Below are 25,868 nucleotides of genomic sequence, written 5' to 3' on the forward strand. Positions count from 1 at the left end.
ATTTTGGACGCGCGTTTCAGAGGGTCTTGATAGCAAGGAATCGCGGAGTTTCGTATGCTACCAACTTCGTTTAATCTCTTTCGATACTTAGTTCTCGATGAAGGTTAACTGTAGCAGGTTCGCGATGAAGATAAGTTGCAGCAGTTCAATTCACGATGAAAACGAGCGGAACGCTTAAAGTTTCCCTACTATGTATATTCACCGAGTCGAAAGAACATAACTGGTCAATATAACTCGTCAACGCTTGACGCTTGATTCTCATTTTACGTAGAAAGTGGTTATCGCTGCGCTAGCCTTCGTGGATAGCTCTACTCGGCTAGCTCGGAAAACAAGATAAAACGAGAGGTTAATGAATACACACGGATCATCGACGTCAGTCCTTTTATTCGCTTCAGCTTATCACGCGAAGTCCCTATCAGACTTCATGAAGATTCACGTGTTCGTTTATTTTGCCCGCTCATTAGCTCCAATCCACCGGGAATGTTCACATACTCCGAGAACCGACTTACCAATTGCCTTCCAACTCACCAGTCATCAATTTGTCGAAGTCGGACAGCGGGCTCCGAGGGAACATCGCGAAAGGAGGAGGGCTAGAGAAGCGACAAGAATTACCAGAAACCGTCCGGCAAGTTTGTTTCAATTACACCGATTCACCGGGGCCCTTTCCCGTGTACACGGGTCCTCTCGTCGGATCCTCGTCCCCGTCCCCCCGGCCGCTCCGCGCGGATCCTCCTCCTCCGTTCCCTACCGTGCGCGCATCCCCCGGTTCCCCGGGCGCGGTTATAAATTTGGTAGTCGCGTTAACCGGTGACGGGGGCCACGATATCCGAAATGTCGGTGGATCCGGTGTTTTCGTGCCTCTCCGCCAACGACCGATTCCACCCGTGCCCCGAGAAGAGTGTCGCCCGAGAAACCAGTTCTCGCGCGCGGATTCCTTATTTGCGAGCCCGACGAAACCGTAGATTCGAGTTAATCGTCGATGAGCCTTCCTTCGCACTCGTCCCCACCGTCCAGCCTCTCCCCCTCCCTCCTCCCCTCTTCCCCTCGGCCCCGAGGCTGTTCTCGTCTGTTAGACGCTTCCAAATTACGAATTGCCGCTCGACGGACCCGAAAAGAGAAGAAATAAATAGGAACGAAAGCGATAGTAAAAATCCGAGGTTCAATAATCGAGGAACAAACGCAAGGATAACAGGGTTCAGGAAGCAGACAGGACGAAGGGCGAGGATCCGGATCGCGGTGTATTAACCTCGACGTTTAAGTTTCGTCTGTTAGACGCGTCTAAATTACGAGTCGCCGCTCGAGCGGACCGGGGGAGACTAAATAAACAGGCACGAGGGCGATAGTAAAAATTCCTTGGTTCGATAATCGGGGGAACAAGCGCAAGGACAACGGGGTTCGGCGAGCGGGCAGGACGAAGGGCGAGGAATTGGATCAAGGTGTATTAACCTCGACGCGTACGGTTCCGTCTGTTAGACGCTCCCAAATTGCGGGCCGCTCGCTCGGAGAGCTCCGGTGGAAAAGAAACGAACGAGAGGGGAAACCGATAGTAAAAATCCGAGGTTCGATAATTGGGAAAAAAATGCAAGGATAGCGGGTCCGGGAAGCGGCCGAGGCGAGGAATCAAGGATCAAGGTGTATGAATCGTGACGAAGTCGATGAGTAGATTGTAAAAGATCATTCTTTAAGCCGTGTGTACGTGTACGTGTATGTGTGTGTGTGTGTGTGTGTATCCGTGTGTGTTCGTGTGGATATTTACAAACGAGTTTCATTTAAATAAAGAGGCCACTTTAACAGAGTTTCTCGGTTACAGGAGTTATCTCGTTTCCGGGTACACCTACTGCTACCAAAACGTAGACGCCTAGAGGGTGGGGGGTGGGGGAAAGTACATAGATTATCCGTGGCTGAAGCGAGAACGATTCGGCTGGGACTAGTTCCGAATTCTCTAGGCGAGCTCCAGTTGCCGATGACACTGTCCGATCCGCCGATATCGCGGGATCCTCGCGTCGCTCTCGGGATCCCGGCGACGTTCAATTACGCGCACGCAAACCCGGTTGCGCCGCGACGGTCGCGTATAACCGAGCAATTAATCCGATCGCCTATCGGGCAACCGTCGCCGCGGGACGAACGGTCGACGGAGACGCGGCCGGGACGCTTCGACGCGAAACGATCTCTCGCAGCACTTATCTGTAACCTTAATCGTAATAAATGGACCGTTATCGTAGTTAAGTAGCTTCCTAGGTGCTAGGGCGCGCTGGGGGGGAGGTTCAGCCGGTCGACGAGTCCCGGCGATAAGGGCGAAAGTGGAGGAGAGAGAGAAAGAGAGCGAGAGAGAGAGTGAGAGATAGAGTGAGAGATAGAGTGAGAGAGAGAGAGGGAGAGAAAGAGAAAGAGAGAGAGAGAGAAAGAGAGAGAGGGAGAGAGAGAGAAAGAGAGAGCATGTTAAGCAAAAGTTGTGTGTGTACGCGTGTTATGTGTGTGACGCGACCGCCGCTGGGATCCTCAATGGGATTCCGCGGCGGATCCGAGCTGAATCGCTCTCGATCGGTCCAGTCCGCCCCGGGACCATTCCATCGCTCTCGAATTCCAGGGTCCGCGGGTTCGTTGCTCCGCCCGTGTCGCCGGTCCGAGTTCACGACCGATCTAAAGGCCCGGGAGACCGAGCGAGCGCTTCGGCACGCCTTCAACGACAAGCGGAACGAGCGTCCGAATGGGAGTCCTGTCTCTTTCGCACTGTTTGATTCCGCGGTACACTTCGGGGGACACGAAATCGTCGAGGAACCCGTCGAGTTCCGATACAATATTACAAATTCGAATCTATAGCGACCGGACAGAGGTGTTCAGCGGTCGTGTTTGGTTAGCTCCAGAGGTTGCTGGTCCGTCCAGTGGTCCCTCCAGGCGACGGTGGGCGAAGAGGGCACGTCCTGGTCGGAGTCTTGCACGTCGATCTCCTCGTCCTCCTCGTCGTCCTCGTGCCGCTCGAAGTCACATTTGTTCGATGACTCGGAGCCGATCCCCGGGCCGGAATTGGCGGCGTGCCTCTGCTGCTCGTAGGCCGGGCTGGACGGCCTGGGCACCGTCGGCGAATCCTCGCCAACCAACTGGCTGATCATCCTGAACGCGCTGGGCTTCCTCTCCGGCTGCTTCGCGATCGGTTGCTCGACCCTGTCGATCCTCTCCGAGGTCCTCTCGGACGGCTCCCGGGAGGAGGAATTGGCGACGACCGCGCGGAACGCGCTACTTTCGCCGCCCATGCCGGCGATCGAGCAGCTTGACGTACGGCTTATTTCCATACCGGATGCGGAATGCGGTTGCTGCTGCGGCTGCTGCTGCGGCTGCGGCGGTGGCGGCGGTGGTGGCGGTGGTGGCGGTGGCGGCGGTGGCGAACGCTTTAAGAGGTTCATGCGCTGGTGACGACGCCACTTTGCCCGTCTGTTGGAAAACCAAACCTAAGAGTCACGAGTTAGGTCGTTAGATCGCTCGTGAACTTGGTCTCGTCTAGGGTTCGGGGGCTGCTGGCGCGCTCCTCGAGCAATTGGCCTATCGTCTTTATACGGTTCACAGTGTCTTATCTGTCCGGAATGTTTCAAGAATTTCCCTAGATCCTTCACGGAACTTCTCTGAATCTTTTATAGAATTTCTCCGCGATCTATTCAGGATTCTCGCTGGAATCTTTCTAAACGTCGCCTGGAATTTGTTTTTTGACACACGTTGAACGAGGACGAAGGTCAGAGGACAGGCCTTTGCGGTAGCGGCGCGGCAGCCCCGCGAGCAAACAAATTTCGGATGGAATTGATCCCCACCTGTACACGAGCCTCCGAGAGGGAAGTTTTGGAGGCGAGCCGTTCGCGCGTCGACACGCACGGATAGTGGGACCTCTCGAACTCCTTCTCGAGCTCCTCCAGCTGTTCCGGGCTGAAGGTGGTGCGGTTCCGCCGGAACTTGGGCTGCTCCGAGCCGTCCAGGCTGCCGTCGTCGCCGTCGCCGTCTGCGTAGAGAAACAACCAGGCTTTTTCTACTACCGTTCCCCCTTGTTAACCCTCGCTCAACGACCGCTGGGCCGTGTCGGCTTAGCAGTGATCGTCGCCGTATCCGTTGTGCAATGGATAATACCTTTCTTACGATTACTCGCCGCAGCTCATGCTCGTACGTTCTACTGCAGCGATCGAACGCGCTACGACTGATGCTAGTTTTTGTTAGTAGCTCGGTTTGTTAGATTATTCAATGGACTGTTTAGCAGGAAAAAAGCAGTAGCAAGCGAATATACAGGAATTGTGCTCATAAATGAATCGGAGGAAAATTCAGTGTTAAGCTCTGTTTCACGTGTTTAACGGCTTCTATGCTTCTAGAATCCAGAAAACATTTTTATAAAGCTACCATGTTCCAATGCAACACAAGCTGCTCAAAAGCTTCTGAATGATAAATTAAGAAACTGCCTCAGAAAGTGGAAATGCTTGACGCTACCGTGGAATTAAGAAGCACGGAGGCTTTATACTCGGCCAGCATATGGATTTTAATAAAATATAAGCTGTCCAGCAGGTTTCGACTAGGAATCGAAAGAATTGTCGCGAATAATCGATCGGAAAACATTCTAAGGGAGTAATTCTATAACACGATACTTGCGCAACTGTCGTTGGCAAACTGTACACGAGCTTCGGACTTTAACGACGGTGCTCCGTCGTTGTAATCGCAGTTTGCCGACTCCCCTTATTATATTATTATATTACGGGGCTTTCACTCGCCCGGTGGCTGTCCCTCTGCGCCTCGGCAGCACGGTAAGACAGAGGCACAGTTGCCAGCCAATGAAACGGTCACAAAATCGTATCGATCCGTTTCGTCGGGTCTTATTGGCTTGGGCTGGTTCGCCGATTGTTACAACGTCTTACAAAAGACGCATCAATTTCGCCGTTAAGTACCTAAGGAGGCTACGACACCGTATAAATCTGTCGCCGAGGCGACTCGGGATCTAAGGAGAAACGGTCATGTATACGAGATATCTCGTCCGCAGTTCTCAAGGGGTTGAAACGGTCTAGAGGAGTCCTTCCACTACCGTATTGTCACAATCTATCGCGCTAATGCAACGGGGGAACTACAATCTACGAGCGCGTCGTTCGATTGGAAACGGATAATATTGTACGATGAGGAATACGTTTCGTTTGACTCTTTGACTCTCGATCGGCGCAGAAGCAATTAACCTTCGGAACTTTCTGCGCGACGATCGTTCCCTTCGACGAAGTAATTCTTCGTTTAATGGCAGGGGGAAATTCTACAGAAGCGAGTCGAAACGATAATTAATAGACTGCAGAATCTTCGTGTATAGTCTAGGAATTACCGAGCGCATATGTCCGCCATTATGACATAGCAAACGTTTCATTTTCAGCGGATAAATGCGTCTCTAATGCTCGACAACAATTATATATAAGTATATACATTATTCCGTGTATTCAATTTAAACACTACCACACAAGTGCGCTACTACGGAGGTAATCTGTTTCTCTTGATTTTAACGCAAGAGTCTTCGGTTTTTTCGTTCCGGTGACCCTTGATGCTAGGTGCAAGCTAGAAAGGTCTATAATCACGTAACGGGGCATAATTTAATTATTTCTGTGCAAGGGTTGTTCAATATCCCTTACGAACACCTTCGTGTTCTACCAAATACTTCCAATGGAAAGTAATAATACTAGTAAAAGTAATAATAATACTAAACACAGCCAACGTCTCTTGAACTCCCAGAATTGCATGCTCGAACAGAAAACGGCTGCACTGTGCGCCGTAGCTAAAAGAGCAGCGTAATTGTAATAGGTTATCGATTATACCTTAGAGCACACGTTGACGAAGAACAAAAATAGAATTTCCTCTCATTTTCAATAAATTATCAATAACAAAGTTAATCATCATAATTCTAACAGAGGTCATAGAGCAAGACGTTAAGCAACGAGCATCTCCAAACCAAATCGAAGCAAGCGTGTCGAATGAACTCCGTTAGCAACGATTATACCTTAGAGCAAACGTCGGACAATAAAACCAGAATCTTCCCTTGTCTTCAATAAATTATCAATAACAAAGTTATTCATCACACTTTTAAAAAAACCCGTAAGGCAAGAGGTTAAAGGGTTAAGAATGAACTCTTACCAATAATTATACCTTAGAGCAAACGTCGTGAAACAATAAAACTAGAATTTTCCCTTGTCTTCAATAAATTATCAATAACAAAGTTATTCATCACAATTCTAAAAGAACTCATAAGGCAAGAGGTTAAAGGGCTAAGAATGAACTCTTACCAATGATTATACCTTAGAGCAAACGTCGAACAATAAAACTAGAATCTTCCCTTATCTTCAATAAATTATCAATAACAAAGTTATTCACACTTCTAAAAGAACTCATAAGGCAAGTGGTTAAGCAACGCGCGTCTCCGAACCGAATCGAAGCAAGCGTGTCGAATGATGGCTAAGAATGAACGTTCACCTTGCAGGTATCCCCGAGCGATCGCGTCGGCGTGTAAGGAGTGGTCCGCGGTGCCGGCAGCCGACGCGGAGGCGGCCGCGGCTCCCGGGCTCAAGGACGGGGGCAGCAGGAGCGCGGAAGCCGCGCCGGTGATCCCGGTAGCCAGCGGCGGCAACATCCAAGGGTGACCCGCCGCCCCCGGTGCCGGCCAGCCCGCCTGCAGATGGTGGCTGGTCGTCGGATGCTGGTGCGCGCTGTTGAAGTACGGGTGTGGACCCGCTGCGTAGAGCCCGTAACCGGCGGCCCTCGCGAATTCCGCGGCGGCACGCTCCGCGGCTCTGTTCCGCAGGATCCGGTTGATGCTGCTCACCGATGGCGCCGTCGCGTTGCTGCACACGCCTGGAAACAGCAGAGGGTGCCTCTTCTGGAACGCTTGTTTCGCTGAGTTGATACTAGGCTGGATTGGTTTCAAGAGTTTGTCGATGGATAAATGACACGTGTAATCACTCGGATTCGGCGGGCGGATGGAAGTGAAACGGTATTAGAACGTGGACGGTTTTGGGTGAGTGAAGTGATTCGGATTTTGGTAAGTTTTAGATGGATGGAAATTCAGAGTTTATAGGAATTTGGAGGTTAGTTGGAGGAGTTAGAGAAATGAAGTTTAACTTAGATCGTGGCGAGTCGTGGATGGGTCTAAGGTGATTTTCATTTGAGTCGTGGGCGAATGAGATGAATTGTAATCTGAATTTGCCGAGTGACGGACAATGTGCAATAATGAAATATGAAGTATTGAAAGTATGGCTTATATTATGAAGTTTGTTGCAGAGGTTATTACTGTAGGCAGACTCGCTGACGAAGCAAGTGCAGAGTCATGTTTATGCAGTGATGACTGATAAATGTCTAAATCACGCGAGCGTGACAGCGTCGAAGTTAAGCTTCCAACGACATCTTGTGTTCTAAATTAATTTGGCTCTCAGAAAACTAGAATAACGTTCACGCTTCATTTCAATTTAAACCTTAACCATATGTCGTAGTGTCCCATTAAAAACTGAACTCCCGTGCGTCCTGTCCGATCGACGCTAAGAAAAGCCTCGGCTCGACCTCGTGTCACTAAACTTCACATAGAAAAAACGTTTCCTGTCTCGGATAAAGCGAGGCTTGTTCCCGGGCAGCTAAAGAACGTTTCCACGATTCCGTTCCTTTAGAAATCACGGCGATACGAGCCGCGTCCGGTTCTTTTCTGCTCCCGATTTTCATGCAAATGACGCGCGGGTGACGTCGCCGACGGTCGTTCAAAGGAGAAAGTCGCTATTCCGCGTGAATCTCGATAATTAACGGTCCGACGGACGACGGGAAAACGGAGGAGCGACAAAAGTCGATCGCGACAAAGGTGCGCGGAGCGTGTCGCGTCGCGTCGCGTCGCGTCGCGCTGGTTCCTCGCATTGAAAACCGTTGAACGTGTCGGCGGACAAGGCCGTGGAAGAGTTTCTTGATTTCCATCGCGCAATTGTATGTTGCCCGCAGACACGTACGACTATTATTACGAGCGATTTGCACCGGTGCACGAACCACACGGCTACCGGCGTAATTGCTTGCCGGTTCACGCCGATTACGGGACGGATGGATTTGTAGCGAATCTGTTTGCTTTGCCGCGAGCCTCTTGACAATCCTCAGATTGTCTCTACTTAGCCAGAAATGATATAGCAGCGATTTGTTTCCCGAGTAATCCATTATCCCGTTCAACTTCTCGCCGCGTGGAAAATCTCGATACATACGGAATCGTGGATTTTCAATCGAACTCACCGACGATAAGTGATACCGTGATTAATCGAATGAAATGATATAGCAGCGACGTTTCCCGAGTAATCCATTATCCCGTTCAACTTCTAGCTGCATGGAACATCTCGATATATGGAATCGTAGATTTTCAATCGAATTCACCGATAAGTGATACCGTGATTAATCGAATCTCTTGGAATTTATTGGATAGAGGTAGGAGTACCGGTGATTATAATAGAAATCGAGCGTTCGCACATAGTGTTTCTATGTAGCTAACATCGAGTTTAATTAAGACGTAAGCGTCGATATTAAGCGTTAAGTTGAGTCGTAGATAACATTCACGAGAGTAATAAATGTTGAGCGCAACGCTGTTTGTTTTGCTAGATTAATTATCGGGTGAATGAAATCCGTAGGTTCATGGTGAAAGGTGGACTGCAGATCTTTATCCAGGTTTAAACGTCACCGGCCCGCTTCCCTCTAATCGGAATTAATTAAAAACTAAATCTCCGTGCTCGTAGTGCCGTCCGGTCGCGCGCGAGATAATAAATCTATTAAATCTTCATTATCGTTTCAAGTTTATTGCGTTTGACACATTCGCGGACGCGATAAATGCATAAAATCCGCGGCCTAGCGACAGCGGATAAATAATAAACTACCGTTGGCCGTAAATTATCGCGTGGAAGGAGAGTTACGCGAAAAAAGGAGGATCGGCGTTCTTTATGGCTCGACATAACCCTTCATGTCCTGAATTATAGCGTTCTTATTTTTCCACCGGCGTCTTCATTCTGGGCAGTTCGAGACTGTTTAAATGATCCGCGCGCTATGCGTCAATGTTTTTATCGTTATTAAGGCGTAAGTGGATGTAGTGGTGCATTAATCCTCGAACGATAGAGGCGGCCGAACGCGAAGTCAATTTAATTGGCAGCGAGGGTTTTGTTCCTGAGTTTCGTCTGAATTGATATTCTGAATTTTTTGGAAATACAGTAGTAGCTGTAGAAATTGTATCATTAGAAAATAACAGTGGTCTTGGTTCAATCGATCAAGTAAACGATCATTTGTGTCAGTAGGAATCAAAGAATTTTGGTTCGGTAGAAGAAATTAGTGAATAGTTCAAGATGAATGTGGTTTTAGAGAATTTTTAAATATTGCACGCATCCGGACTGCAAGTGTATGGAACGATGCGATTTTATTGGCCACTATTGTACAATATTTTTCACCTGAAAACGGCTCGAGCGTAAAAATTGTTGTACGCGTTATACGATCGCGGGTTTCGGATACCTCCTTTTTCCCTGCGTTTGATCGCGTCGTTAAATTAAGTTAAATTAAATTAAGTTGAATTTAATTTAACCTCTAATCATATCTGATTCATAGCAGCGTTTTAATGGAGGTGGTATTTTAATGGCAGAGGTATCGGATGAATCAAAACGAGCCATTCATGAGTTCTTATTTTACAAATGCTAGACCGCGGATCTTTATGTAGATATAGATCTTTATGGACTAATAAAATCGAAATTGCGATCGGAAAAAATGTCTATGCAGCGTCAAGTGTTCTGTAATAGTTGAAAGAAAAGATAAAAATCTCGTTAAACTTCTTTAAACATTTCCCTATAAACAGTTTTAATTGAGCCTTCGCGTAGATGCCAAGTAATAAATGTTTTATTGCGTCTTATTATTTTCACACGTCGGAAGACTACAAAAACCCGGGACGCATCTGTTAACGCGGACTGCCGGCGCATCGGCGTATCACATTCGATCTAAAAACCCGCTGGAAAATCCTTTTCGCGCGATCATTTTGGAGCTTAATTAACCGACTCGTTCCTCTCATTCTTCGAGTCTTCCGGTAACCGCGTACTATCAATGAAAATAAACATTTTGAAACGTAGATAACGTAAAACCGCAGCGTTAATGGGTTCCCTTCGTCGGAATATAGAAATATTTCCAAAAACGGAATACGGTTGTCAATCTATATCTTTAAGAGAACATTGTTAAAAGTACTATTCGAAGGATGAACAGAAGTACTAATCAAAAAATCGATTGTTTCTGAATATCTTAAACGAACAATGATCAAGAACTCGATTCACGTGTATTTCAGTTCGAACACTTCCAAATCAACTTATTTAGTAACTCCTTGCCAAAGCATCTACATTGTTTCACTAATTGCAAGAGAATGATCCTCAAACAGATCATTTAATTTATCTGGCAATTCCAATATCAATTCAAAATAAATAGATCAAAGTTTAATGAAATAACAGGAAAACCGAACGAATCTAATTACCAAATGGAATCTACGGAAATCAACCTTCGCCACTCGCAACAAGATGATGAAAATTAAAACAGAATCTATAGAATGAAGAGGAAGATAGTAGAAGTTTGCGCTTACCCTCGGAGATGAGCCTCTCCCGAATCTCCCACGCGAAGATGGTCGGGTTCTCTCTCTTGTACTGCTCGATCTTGGCGACGACGGCCGGCGTCGCGACTTTTGGCTTGCTGCCACCGATTAAGCCCGGCGGGCGTAGCGTACCTGGAACACGTTAGAACGAGCTTCAAGGACACGGTGCTTTGGTAATACGCCCGGGATCGCGATAAAATCGCTCGTAAACGCCGATGCTGGGCCGCGTTTATGTGCCTCGTGCCGCATTCGAACTGAGCCCGCATAATTTCGGAAAATCACGCGACCATCGGGTATCCCGGCCTAATGACAACCGTCCACCGGCTGCGCCGCGCTTCGGACGAATATGGTTTGTCAAATGGCGCTTATAAACGCGCGACGCGCATACGAGCCACTATCTCTGCCACCTTCGGAAGCTATCCTCGATTGTTCGGATATTTTTCGCGTACGATACGCTGTCAACGGGGTCGACAGGGAAATATGATTTTTGTTTTGTTATTTGGAATAGTTCAGGTATTCTGTAGAATATAGAATATTTGAGGTTAATGTATTATTATTATTATTATATACAGTATTTGAAGAGGAAACGGGAGATTTGGGATAATTTTGACGGGTCAATCGGTTAATCTAGTTTTATTTGGATTTGTAGTGTGTAGAATATTTCAAATAAATGTATTATTGATAGTATATACAGTATTTGAACAGGGAACCGGAAATTTGGGACAAGTTCGACGCATCAATTGGTTAATTTAGTTTTTAGTTGAATTTGTAGTGTGTAGAATATTTCAAATAAATGTATTATTGATACTATATACAGTATTTGAACAGGGAAACGGAGATTTGGGACAAGTTTGACGCGTCAATCGGTTAATCTAGTTTTTAGTTGAATTTGTAGTGTGTAGAATATTTCAAATAAATGTATTATTGATAGTATATACAGTATTTGAACAGGAAACGGGAAATTTGGGATAAGTTCGACACATCAATCGATTAATTTAGTTTCTAGTTGGTTTTGTAGTGTGTAGAATATTTCAAATAAATATATTATTGTTAGTATATACAGTGTTTGAACAGGGAAACGGAAAATTGCGATGAATCTGACGCGTTAATTGGTTAATTAAGTTCTCAGTTATTTCTGTTGTTGAGTAGCTTGATATCATCGAAATCATAGTCAACGGCAAAGGTAATTAATCGTAATAATTCAAATACATTCATCTCCGTATGTGCACGACTATCGAGCAGATCTCCGCAAAGTCTGGTTATGGTCAGCCATTTCCACTTGCTCCAACTCGTCCCTCCATCTTGCAATATTTATGTAATGCTCGCGGAAGGTCTAACTACACAGCTCGAACATTTGTTACACAAACGCGAACTTTCTACGCGACACTCAATACAGGAAATTCCAACAACCGTCAAGATCTCTCCTCCCACGATCTACATCTTCCCAAAACCGACGCGATCGGACGAATCCAAACGAAAGCGCGACATAGTGTCGAGGAACCGCGACGTCCAACCTCCTCGCCGGCGGTTCGAAAAAAGGAAGCCGCGGTGGGCGAGGGAATAAAACACGAAAACGCAGATCGAAAATCAAGCTACATGCATTAACGTCGGTAGGCGTAACGTTAGACGGCACAAGAATTCCGTAACCCGCACTGCAAGATCGGCGAGCAATTCGAAAAAGGCGAAAAAGGAAAAACGGAGGATAGTTTATGTAACGCATAAGCTGAAAATCTATTGTGGTTTCTGGAAAGTGAACGGCGCGCGGGGTGGCAAACCCGATACTCGCCGGGGCGCTCCTCAGGGGAAGGAAGAAGATCCTCGCGGCGAGTTTCGTGTTGACAAAATGGAGACACAAAACGATACAGCCCGAGCCTGAGCGTTGAAATCTCGGGGAGCATAGGCTCCCGGACATCGGATACTAATCCTATCGTGTCTGGGCGGACCCACGGCGCAGTCATTAGAAGCTTAGCGCGCGAAACGATACCGGCATGCGATAGCCTGCGATAATCAGAGATATCAAATATGAGCCGACCGGGGAATAGACGCGCGTGTAACGTTTCCGATACCGTGTACCGGCTGCCATGCTGCCTGCCTCGTTACGTTTCTCTCGCCTCCGAGGAGCCACGGGAGCACCGCCTCGGGGCCACCTCACTACCACCACCGTACAATCATTTAATCTGATTGATCTCCGGTATCCTCCGCGTCGGAAAACCGTTGATCACCGGCGATTCTTGTAATCGACGTTTCTTTGATAAGAAAGTGACAACATTGACAGACTAATGGGGGATAAATAAATAAATAATAACAAGAAAATAATGAGGAATAAAGTGAAATTAAGCTGGTTCGCGATAGTTACGGAGATACCTTTGATTTAGCCAGTCGACCGAAGAAAGTTGAAAGCTCCTGCAAACTCAACTCGGTTTCACCTTTTTTCCTTGGTAATTGAGATCTAACGGTCTACTTCGCTAACCTGCTACTTCCCGGCAGATAGCGCGACGATCGTCTAGCGGGACCAAATCGCTATCCGAGGAAAGTTTCACGTGGTTCTAAGTGGTGGTAGGATAATGAAGAATTTAATAATTGAGGCCCAATATGAATCTATTTCGTGTGAACGCTGTATCCTCCGGTAAGTAACGCGACGTTTCAGCAGTATAACGGAACCGAATCGTTATCGCCGAAGTAAAATCGCCTTCGGTTGGCCCTAAGTGGTTATCCGCTGCTGCGAAGTATAATAATCGGGAGCTATCGCGGATCTACTTCGCGTTAACACTCTTCCCAGTAAATAACGCGGTATTCTAGCAATCTAACGGAACCGAATCGCTAAAGTGAAACCATCTTCACTTGCTCCTAAGCAGTTATCCGCTAATGCAATGATACTCGAAACCAGCGTCACAGAGAAATTCCTTCCACTCGCTTCCAAATCCTCCTGTCCCAATAAAAAGCCTACATTCACTCGACGATCTCACTAATCAAAATTCGAAACAACTTCCAATCACGGACACCGTCTAATCCATTAAAGCCACAACAATGGAAACCGCTCGTCAAAGCTTCGCACTCCGAAAAAACACGATCCCCAGGATATCTCATTATCGGCAGCAAATTAGTGTCCCGAGGCCTAATCGCGGAGTACCGTTCAATCTAATTCGACGAACGATTCCCGAACGTCGGACCACCGAAATCCGGTCCCCGACGAACGCGACGAGGCCCGCTTTCCTTTCTCCGCGTGAAAGGCGAGCCGCGAAGCTCTTCCGCTGTTTAAACTTCAATTTATCGCCGCGAGCGCGGTCGGGCAGCGCTTTTACGACGGCAGGTGTCAGGAGGATTTCGAGGCGGCGTGAATTTCGTCCCGACGCCGACGGCGCGCGGCGCGGCGTGGCCGACCGGCCGGCCACGCGTCGGTTATCATTGATTTTACTACTTCAACCCCTGGGGTTCTAGCCGCGCCGCGTGCTCCCGAGCCCTCCTGGGAAAGCCGGGGCTGAAAGTGGATAGCGCGGGTGCATAATGCAGGCCGTAGACGCGACGGGCCACCCGATGAGTTACGGGACGGCTCGCGCAATCGCCGGCGACAACGCGGACGATTATGCACCGGCGGCGTGCAGCTGCTGCCGGAGGACGCGGCCGCGATAAATTGATCAAGCGCGGGTTCCTGATGCCGAGTCAACGGCGATTCGATCGAATCAGACTCTTCTGGGAGCACGGGTAGTCTGGATCTAGGATCCATGATCGCGATTCGTGCAACGTGTGCGTCGATGATTTCAGCTTGACCTCAGCGTGGCATAGGGTGATGTGGTTTGGTGAAGGGAAGTCGGAGATGGGGTTTGGGAATCGTTTTCTGATTCATAATGGAATGTTTTATAAAGTGGAACTTCTTTGGTTTTTATGGTTCAAGGTTAAGATTGCTGTGAAATTGACTTGAAGTTGTTATAGGAAGTTTGAGTGCTGTTTAGCTTGACTTTAGCGTGGGATAGGGTAATGTGGTTTAGTGGAAGGAAGCGGGAGATGGGTTTGGGAATTTTGTGATTGATAATGGAAGGTTTTATGAAGTGGAACTTCTTTGGTTTTTATGGTTCAAGGTTAAGATTGCTGTGAAATTGACTTGAAGTTGTTATAGGAAGTTTGAGTGCTGTTTAGCTTGACTTCAGCGTGGGATAGGGTGATGTGTTTTTTGAAGGGAAGAGGGAGATGGGATTTGGGAATTTTGTGATTGATAATGGAAGGTTTTATGAAGTGGAACTTCTTTGGTTTTTATGGTTCGAGGTTAGAATTGCCGTGAAATTGACTTGAAGTTGTTATAGTAAGTTTGAGTGCTGTTTAGCTTGACTTTAGCGTGGGATAGGGTGATGTGTTTTTTGTAGGGAAGTTAGAGATGGGGTTTGGGAATTTTGTGATTGATAATGGAGGGTTTTATGAAGTGGAACTTCTTTGGTTTTTATGGTTTAAGGTTAGAATTGCTGTGAAATTGACTTGAAGTTGTTATAGTAAGTTTGAGTGCTGTTTAACTTGACTTTAGCGTGGGATAGGGTGATGTGTTTTTTGTAGGGAAGTTAGAGATGGGGTTTGGGAATTTTGTGATTGATAATGGAGGGTTTTATGAAGTGGAACTTCTTCGGTTTTTATGGTTTAAGGTTAGAATTGCTGTGAAATTGACTTGAAGTTGTTATAGGAAGTTTGAGTGCTTAGGTTTCGATTTGCAGTTTGGTGTTGCTTCGACTTCTTGGGGAATCAATAATTGCGAGAGATCATTGACTTATCTGGTAGATCTAGTGTTAGATACTGAAACCCTGATTCTTCAAATTTTTCATTTAGAAGTCTCCACCTTGTTCAACTCGATGATAATCCAATACATTCGCAATACATTGTAGAACACCAGGAAACACTAAGATTGTCCTCGTACACGATAAAATCGTATTGCCAGTAATCGTTAGAAAAACCCGTGAGGTACATAGAAGATCGTTGTAAAATCGTGAAGGGTTCATTTGTTTGAACAGTGGAAAGAGGGCAGGGGACATCGATCTCGAAGGGGGAGCGAGCGAAGATAAAGGACTTATCGCGCGGAGTGCGTGTCCCGGAGGTGACGCGTCGGTAGCCGGGCTCCTGTAAACCGAGGGAGAATCCTCGAAACGCACAGCGAGCTGGCAAGGTAATGGAAACCAGAGGCGCAGGCAGACTTGAGCAATTATCGGTCGTTACGTACTATTATTAATAACAATAATGACGGCTAAAAAGCCGGCAGGATATCGCGTGCGCTCCCACGGGTGAAGTGCGTGCCGGGTATAACTGATGTACCCGGCTAATAGGTATCCATGCCTCGAGCAAAAATTCCTTGCCCCGACCCGGTGCATCTCTCCTCTCCTCTCCTTCGGGAGCATCTCCCGTCTTTCTCTCTTTCTGTTTTCCATTCTCCGCGCATTTTGCTCCGTGCGCACGTCGGTTCGCTCCCGAACGAAACGTACTCGCGAGAAACAGAGAAAAAGGAGATTGATTGTTCGATGGGAGAGGTTCGACTTCGTGACCCTGTCGCTATAGGCTGCCGTTTAACCCTGGACCATTGAGGGTTTAATGTGTTGTCTTTATAAAAATTCCGACGATAGATATTCGGTTTCTTAGTATACTGTAGATACGCGTAGATTTTTAACAGAATCGAACAAGCTTGAACAATACTTGGTCCCTTTGAATTCAAATTTGATATTATTCTTCTGTTATCAATTATTATACTCTGAAGCAAAGATTCGTATTGAATATGCCTGTAAATCTGTTCTTTTTCTTAATAAATTCTTAATAACAAGTAGTAAACCTGTGGTTTTTCTAGTGTTGGAGACAGTTGAAAGTTGGACGTGCTTGGTCTTATCAGATGATTGAACGATAATATTGCTTTTTTATTGGGAAATTGGAAGATTGTTGTTAGAGCTACTGTTTTTCGATTGTATAATAGTGAGACTGTTAGTATCCGAGTTGGGTACACGAGTGCTCGGAAAATACCCGGGAGAGTGACGAATATCCGGGTAGATTTTACTCGAGTACCCTATTCGGGTTGACAGTCAGGTATCTGGAATGATTCGGGTCACATATTTTCCAGATGATTGAGGTAGCAAAGTATAGTTCAGTAATTAGATTATTGTAATCTAATCTGTAACTCATTGTAACTCATTTCAGATTTGTACTCAGTTTATCAGAGATCTTAATAGATCTCAAATAGCGTCTACAAAATCTTCAATTAACAATGACTATACAAATCCTCTTTCTGTTTGCTTCAATGTAACCCATCTGGTTGCTTTAGAGCTTATTAACCCTTAGCACTCCAGATAGTTTTGTAATTTATCAATAACTATAACTAATTTTTATGGTATCTCTAGTGGAAATGAAGTATGCCATAACACTCCTTCGATCTTTTATTTTCCTTCTCAGTACAAAATTTGGATGCGTGGAAAATGAAATAATTTTAGGGTAGTTTCTTCGATTCATTAAAATATTTGATATTACAACTGGTGCAATATTGGAGCCTACAGAGTTCAAAGGGTTAAAAGTTAGTCCTCTTAGTAAGCAAAGAAGTAATGTGTAAATATTCATGATTAAATTCTGTTTGATAATGTCACCGCGAGTCCGACACGATTTCATAAGCCAATCGATTGAAATCCATCGATTAGGGTGTACGATAATATTCTCGGACAATCCGTAATATTTCAGTTAGCGCACCGTATCCGAACACGGAACCGAGTACCCGGGTACCAAGATTGTTAGTGGTTTCTCTAGTTTATGATGCATTCTCAGCTGTCAACGTGTCACATTCAGAAGACGGGGGTGCGTGCAGGTAATCGTCGTCTACGAAGCGATGCGTGAGATGCTGCGACGGGCAATTGTGCTCGGAGTCGTGGATGCAGTATGCGGAAGCTTGTCCGACATCTAACTGCGAGGATTACGAAAGATAACGATCGTTCCGCTGACTCAGAGATCTATCACTGCGCCGACTATCCGCTGTTCTCCTCGTTCGCGACTGTATCCATAGAAATTTAGAGAAAAACTTGTGCATCTTCGATGCTCGTCGAACAAATACACTTGAAATCGATTCAACGCGATTGGAAGTAATAATTCATTGTCAGTACTGTTCGCCAGTTGACAGACTTATTGATTTACTATGAAAGTTTAGCCTCCTGACAACGATTCTAGGCTGACTTTAGTAGATTCGAGAATGAAGTCGCGAAATGTGGTCGAAAATATGGGAGAATGTTGAGAATTCGTTATGTTTTACTTCTGTGCTTAGAGAAGCATTGATTTTAATTATTTCTATACACCAATTTGCATTTTATGACTTGCGTCCGTTACCTTCGAGCGGACGACTCGTCTACAATCGGATCCCTATGAATTTATATCCTTCGAAGCAGTACATTCGCCGAGGATCAGAACGCAACGGGGGGAAAAATGAAACGATCGTTCACGCAGAATTTGAATTATTTCACGGTGGACACTGGTGCCATCCGCCAGCGGCTCTTGAATAAATGATTCAGAAAGTCAGTCACGATACCTGACGTCGTTGCGGAACGCTCGTCGTTACGAATTCATTCAACGAAATAAGAGTGATCGAGGGAGGAAAGGACATTTGGTGTCGTTCGATCGTTTCTGCGTCGAGTGCCCGACGATTTCAGTGCGTTCTGGTCTACCGTAGCAAATTCCATGGTTTCACGTTGATTAACTTTACGACCAACCATCGTTTAACGTAGCGGATCGCGATACCTAATGATGATAATAATTACTTTATAATAATAACACTAACACTACTATTACTGCAGTAACAGTTTAATTCGACTGGTGATCATTAGTATCGCACATTGAAAAATCGAGCGCCGATCGTTGTTGATTCCGATTTTCAACGCTTTACCATAAGGAAGTCAAAAGAATAATAACAGAAATAAATAGATAAGGAAAACGATGAACTAACAAAGGAAATAATAACATAATAAAGCCGTGGAATAATACAAAGATAATAAAATAATAAAGAAAATAAAAACGAAATAATACAAATAATAAGCTCATAAAATAAGGAAGAGAATAACGAAGAAAATAAAGAAAACAATAAAATAATCGAATCAATCTGGTTTGTGCCAGCGCATTCGCACCAACACGCCCAGGCATTTCCGTCACGGGCGACGCGCGATCGGCGCGATCGATCGTGGTACACGCCGGACAAGAAGACCGACAGCGGAGCGGTCGAATTAATTGTCCGGGTGGCATGCCAACCGGTGAAATTAGACGATATCGTTCCGCGTACCATTCTTCAAGCGGTGGTTCCGCGAAATTTATCGTCCGCGCGAAGTAACAACCGAAGCGGCCAGCGGCGCGTTAACGCGCCGGATCGAACACACGCGTCTCGCGAGCTCCACCGCGATCACGGGATCGCACACGGGGTACGCGTGCACTGCTACTTGTTCAAAGAACCGATAAAACCGTAACGATCTTCGCGCTGATCGCCGGAGACGACGGCGAAAACGGCCGAACGAACGATTTCTTCGCTGATCGGGGAACGAAGATTCCAGTGGGACCGCGGAGAATTTATTCTGCAGCGGCTCCAACGGGAAAGGCGTAAATTGAAGTTACGATTGACGAAACTTTGTTGTCTCGGAATTTCAACTGGAGTGTGGGATCCTTTGGCGAAGCGCGGTGAAACGGTGTCGATCGTTAAGATGCAGCTGGCAGATAATTTACGCCGGGGCGAATGAAACGATTCTGTGTCGGTCGATGACGGAGATTTTTATGAAATTGAAAAGAATTTGTTGCGAGAATAGGAAGGTGTAAATTGAAATCATGGCTAATGAAAGTTTGTTGAATTTGAACCGAAGCGTACATTCTTCGGCGAAGCGCGATGGAACTGTCGATCGTTAAGATGCAGCTGGTAGATAATTTATAATGGATGACTCTGGAGCGGAGGAAACGATTCTGTGGCGGTCGATGATGGAGAAGATTTTTATGGAATTGAAAAGAATTTGTTAGTGTTGCGAGAATAGGAAGGTGTAAATTGAAGTTACGATTAATGCAAGTTCGTTCTCGTTGGACGCGAAACTCGGGTTGATACGTGCGAATGTTTTCTGAATGGTCGGTGGAACAGTAACGATCGTAAAGATGATACCTGCGGGAACTCGTGTTGATGTTTGTTGGGAAGAAGCGTTTCTATCTCGGCTGATAAGGGAGAGGAGATTATGATGAAATTTTCAGAGCAAGAACCTATAAATTGAAGTTACTACGCTTGATGACACGTTGTTCGCCTCGGATAGCTCGAGTTGAAACGCGTACGCGACTACTTTATTGGAGGTCAATGGAACAGTAACAATCGGAAGAATAATATCCGGAGACGCTTGCAACGATAATATTGCAGCAAAAGAAACAATTTCCTCCTCGCTAATTGGATAAAGAAAATCCCGGCGAAAAGCAACGGAATGAATGACATTCAACCGACATTTAATAAACAGTTACCGAGCCACTCGGCCATTAAACACGCTGACACTTCTTACATGTCGCTGATATTCTAAAATTAGTTGAAAAGGATATTTATCACAAAAATGTGCAGCTCTAAATGTGTAGTTTTATGAAGCTCGGCTCTTCCTGGATTTAAAACGTGAAAATGAATACCCATATCACCGGCTGATAAAGAGTCAATAAAACCGCAATAATCTTCAGCTTCATTACCGGGGGAATGGAAGGACGGTGAACTTGCAGCTAAAGAAATGATTCTGCCTTCTGCTGGCGGAGGAACGAAGATTCCGATGGAAACGGCACGAATTTATTCCCCAATGTTCCAGGAACACGAAGATTCCGGAAGATTAAAGATTTGTTGCAGCCCGGTTCATCTTCGATCTAGAATGTGCCTCAACGAGAAACAAAACCGCAACTGAAATGATTGCAGCAGGAACCGGTAACGCTGAATTCCCCGAAAAACAACGACTTCGCCTTTGTCGATCGAAGAGAGGGGATTCCGACGAAGCCAGGGGAAATTGATTCCCCGGCGATTCAATGGCGCGAAGTTATTTCTTAGAGGCGCAAGAATGGACGCCACTTTGTGCTGCCATTTACAACCAAGATATCGAGGTGAAACCGTAACGATGGCCAAATTCATTAGCGGATTCTCCGCCAACGGCGGAATCCCGGGCAAAGGAATGATTCCGTTGCCGGCGAACGGGTAAAGAAGATTCCGATGTAAATGAGAAGAATTTACTTCCCCGGTGATCCAAGGACGCGAGACCCGAAGATCCCAGGCCCGCTGCAACTTTGTTCGGAACTCAAATCGTGCGAGTGCTTGACGAGGCGAGGATAAAACCGTCACGTTCGCGGGGACGGCCGACGCGAGAATCGGTAATGGCGAATTCGCCGGCGACAGGAAATCTTATCTTTACTAGCGCGGGGAACGCTGAAGAATTTCTATTGTCGCCTGGCGTCAGGGAAGTTCAACCGGAGGGGGACACTGAATGTAACTTTACGTTCCTTCTATCCGAAAACAGAATAACGAATAAAACTAATATACCAACTGCATTCTGGCGACGTATAGATAAGAGAGTTCGTTCAACGATTCAATGCTAAACGCGACTTCGCGCCTCTCGCATGCGAAAACTAGATAACAGGACGCTTGAAGCTTAGAACTAACATAATAGATTCAATTCTGCGCCTTCGGAGATCAACGGATAGAATCCTGCCAAGCTGACCATCCCAAGATCCACCGATAGCTAAACGCAAACCAACTTTCTTATTTTCAAGAAGAGACTCTACATAAATAATAATAACCTACATTACTCTTCCAAAATCTCAGAGCTGAAACCCTGAGACTCCAAGATTCAACGCCTCAAAGTTAAACCCTAACCATGAAGCTTCACGATGCATCAAACTGAAAACTTCAGTTCTGCGCCTTCGAAGATCAACCGATAGAATCCTGCCAACCAAGTTGACCATCCCAAGATCCACCAATAGTTAAACACAAACCAACTTTCTTATTTTCAAGAAGGGACTCTACATAAATAATAATAACCTACATTACTCTTCCAAAATTTCAAAGCTAAAACCCTGAGACTCCAAGATTCAACGCCTCAAAGCTAAACCCTAACCATAAAGCTTCACGACGCGTCAAACTGAAAACCCCAAGATCCGATACCTCAAATCGAGAACTCGAAGACCCCTCGGTTCCGTTCGCGGTTCCAGAACGCTCTACGAAGAGTCAATAAAACCATAAGATTCCAGCGTGACCGATGGAGTAAGGAAGACGGCGGATCGTCCGCGAAAGAATGGTGTTCCGCGGATCGTGTAAGAAGGATTCCGGTGGGACCGGGTGGAATCGGTCGGCCGGGGACCGGTGGACCGCGCTGCCGCCGTGGGATTAATTGTTTGCCGCTGTTAAGTAATTGGCCGGTCGATTATGGTACATTATATTCACCTCGAGACGCCTAAGGAGTCCGTATCCGGTGGAGATGAAGACATTACCGGCGAGCCGAGAGAGCAGGCCGAACGGTATTTTTACGAGCGGCTCGTAAAGTTAACGAGGACCAAGGCAGCAGCCAGCCGAGAAAGAGAGAAACCCAGCGCGCGTTCCACCGATGCTCGGTGGCTCGCCTCCATTTTTTATTGCTCCCCGACCGGCCGCGTTCTGCGTTCCTCTTCCTTCCCCTGGCGAGCTGCTCGGACGAGAGGCCGGCTCCCGTCCGCGCGGACGACGCCGCCGGACAACATTTTCCGTGGATCGTTTCGCACCTGCGCGGCTAAACTGAATTTGCCTACCCGGCATCCGGATACCATCATCGCGGATCAAGTTTAATAACTTTATTTCGGTCCGAGCGATGCGTCTCCTCGCCTCGCCTCGCCTCGCCTCGCTGCGGCGCTGCGCGCCGATCGACAGTTGCCACCTGGACTGATGAGGAATAGGGGATGGGGCACCGGAGTCTTGCTCGCGGCGTTGACCAAGGAAGAGCTGAACCCGATGCTTCTTTTGGAAACGGATCTTTATGCAAATTCTAATTTTTGAGAATTTAAGTAGAAAAGCAGAGTCACAATGGAGAATGGTTTTTACGAAGGAATGTCATGAGAGTAGACTATAGATAGTTTGTATATTTCTTGTGTCATACGCGTTCTGTGCAATTTTGCACTTATAAATTTCCCATGGATGTAGAAGAATCGGTATAGTAATTATAGAGGATACAAAGGATGATTGTACGAGAAAGTAGCGTGGAAATTGAGCAAGCTGAACGTTAGTCGATCGAAGTCTTAATTGCGCTCGCGGAGTTTCTGTGAATGACGGCTGACTAGCGGTTGCATTGACGAATGCGGATGATTATGAAATGAGGAAGGTATGGAGAAATATAGTAAGTTTGCCCGACTCGTAGGAATTTCTTTGGTTTGATCTTAGTCTGAACATGGAAGCAGCAAGACGTCGATACTCCGAGATACACGTGAATTTTTACGTCGACGGAAGTTCTTAATAATAAATAGATCGACGCGCGTGCACACCTACGGAATCATAAGTCAGGGTTAGCTATGCCCTTAATTCCAACTTTACAGGTTCCACGGAATCGATTAGTCGCAACTGCGCAGGCAAGTGGTTCAAAATTACCAGACCACATTTGGAATTGACAGTTAACAACCTATACTCGAGAAGAACACAATATTACCCTAAATCTCTCTACCTTTAATCTAACCGATTTCAAAATCGAACATCTCTGGGAAAATACCAAAGGAACCACAAGAACGAGCAAGCAAAGCAAACTGAATCGTTACCATTACTAATGGATCTACCCTGCTCAAACATTCGGCCGCCAACTTTCACCGAGACAAGCTTAACAGCTCGATCGGTTTTTCCACCGAGCGATCGAACTTCCGGCGAACAACTAGAGAAAATTCCCGAGGGAACACGGAAGGATCGCGGCAATTATTGACAAATTATTGGGGAACGCGCGAGCGGTGCGAGGCGAGGCGTTTTACGCGCGAAAGAAACAGCTGTTACGAGTTAATCCCGGGCCGGCTAACGAGCTCGGAAGAGCGCCATTTCTTCGTGACGGTCGTTACATCTTACTCGGGCAGAGCCGGCGATACCGGGGCGCTCCCTCTTATTTCACCGGGCAGAACGGGCCGGATAACGCTTGGCCAGATACCGGGGCAATCCGGGGCCCGTAGCAGCAGTTCTTTCGGTCACCTCGGGCATCAACGAGCCGCCGATTAACGTCATCGTGCTCGAGCCCGGTCCACGGAAAAAACCGAAAATCGCCGCGAAATTGACTCGTAAACGGGTTTTACTGGCATCGGAAAGTCCACCGGCGAACGGCACCAACGGCCCCTCGCGGCGGGCACGACGGTTTCTCCGGCAATCAGCGGGTTTTTCGCGGCGCGTTCCTAATTCACGGCACGAGGGGCCGTTTAGCCATCGCGGATCTTCGATTTGATTGCGCACCGTCACGGGGGAATTACAATCAACGGTCGAGTACTGGTTTCTTCGGTGCTCGGATATTGTGTGCGATCTTCCATCTTGAGGGGCAATTGAAATTGTGCTGCTGTATGCATGTGTTGTTTAGGATTGGAGGAAGTGTATTATGATGAAGTCTTGGAGAAATATTTATTTTGAAGTAGATGTGTTTTTTAGCGTAAGGAATTAGGGTACTCGTTTTTTTGGTGTTTGAACTTTATGTACGCTTGGCTCACGTGATTTCCGTCTTGATGGAAATGGAGTGAGAAGCAATTAAAATTGTGCTGTTCTATGTATGTGTTGTTTAGGATTGGAGGAAGTTTATAGTCTTCGAGGAATATTTATTTTGAAGTAGATGTTTTTTAGCGTGAAGAATTAGGGTACTCGTGTTTTTGGTATTTGAACTTCATGTACGCTCGGCTCGCGTGATTTCCATCTTGAGAAGCAATTAAAATTGCGTTGTTGCATGTATGTGCAGTTTAGCATTGTATACAGTGTATGTTGGTAGCCGCATATTCGTTTAAAGCAAAGTATTGAATGTTCACGTTTGAGGAATTGGAGCACTGGCTTCTTCAGTGCTCGGACATTGCGCGCGCTTGGCTAGTATGATCTCCATCCGAGGATGCTACCAACACAAAGTCATCGAAAGACATTAAACGAAAAGAAAGATTCCAACAAATTCCTTTCAAACAAGAATTCCAAAGGAAATCCTTAACTCACGATTCCAATTACCGAATACTCAACCAACACTCACACGTTCCACAATCCAAACTCCCTTCCTCATTAATTATTCCGAAGAACCATCGCAAAATTCTTCATCAACTCAATAATATAACTTCAATTTCCAGTTCCTTATTCCCAAACTCGACCGCCTTTCCAAACGAATATCTCAATTACCGATTCCAAGGGAACCATCGAACAACCTTCGGCGCAGGTAAAGCGTCAAGATTTTCGAGGACAGGACAAGTTTGATCCTTTTATGGTCCGGTCGTCAGCTTCCGCGTCGCGTATTGGGCTCGAAATCGAACGGTATCCACGGATCACGTCGGAAAGTTGAGCGAAGGGGCGCAGACGCAATTACGAGCGCATAATTGCTGGACGTCGGGGGAAATAATAGCGATCGATAGCCGCGAGCGCGTCCCTCTCTCCCTCCTTCGCCTTCTCCTTGTCTCCTTCTACCTTCTCTCTCTCTCCCTTTCTCTCTCTTTCTCTCTCTCTCTTTCTCGTTCACCGTCGTGTCGTGCCGAGGATTATTTGCCGTTCCATTTGAGATCGTCTTCGACTTTTTGCCGCGAGGAGAACACGGACTAAGGTAACTGATTTCGCGGCGAGCCGACGGTTTCGCTCGGTTAAACGATCGTTATTTGGACTACACGGCCCACTCGGAATGTCTATCATTACCTAAAGACAGATTTAACCTTTCCCGGATTTGATCGAGGAAGCAGCGGGCTTCTCGCGGATCCGTGTCACGCATCGGTACACGTGCACGTAACCGTACGGGCATTTATCTCGCGACCAGACCCCTAGTAAAGGGGACTATATAAATGGGACTATATAAGAGATGGGACGAAAGGATTATTATAAAAGATGGGACTATATAAAGAATGAAGTTGTACCGCGAGCCCGTTGCCCGTTGACCGGCTTCCTTCTTTCTCCTAATGGAATATCCTCCGCGAGCGGAGCACCGCCATTGTGACCGTATCGAGCGGTAAAAATTTTCGACGGATCCTTTACTCCTTTTTCCACCGACGGGGATCCCGTTATCGGGTTTTTCAATTTTTCGATTTACCGCCGTTAGGATCGGAATCGATCTTTCTCTCCGCAGGACGA

General features: G+C 46.5%; 1 protein-coding gene across 1 annotated transcript in view; it reads right to left on the reverse strand.

Moving 5' to 3' along the window:
- Positions 1 to 364: 364 nt before the first annotated feature.
- Eyg (eyegone) overlaps positions 365 to 25,868 on the reverse strand; it is a 45,769-nt gene continuing 20,265 nt past the window's right edge. Inside the window, exons 3-6 of the mRNA XM_076368270.1 lie at positions 10,604 to 10,744; positions 6,466 to 6,843; positions 3,801 to 3,985; positions 365 to 3,446 (exon numbers count right to left, since the gene is read on the reverse strand). Coding sequence (XP_076224385.1) covers positions 2,838 to 3,446; positions 3,801 to 3,985; positions 6,466 to 6,843; positions 10,604 to 10,744 — 1,313 coding nt within the window. The 3' untranslated portion in view covers positions 365 to 2,837. The remainder of the gene's footprint in view (positions 3,447 to 3,800; positions 3,986 to 6,465; positions 6,844 to 10,603; positions 10,745 to 25,868) is intronic.

The sequence above is a fragment of the Nomia melanderi genome, chromosome 6 (genome assembly GCF_051020985.1).
Source record: "Nomia melanderi isolate GNS246 chromosome 6, iyNomMela1, whole genome shotgun sequence".
Lineage (NCBI taxonomy): Eukaryota > Metazoa > Arthropoda > Insecta > Hymenoptera > Halictidae > Nomia > Nomia melanderi.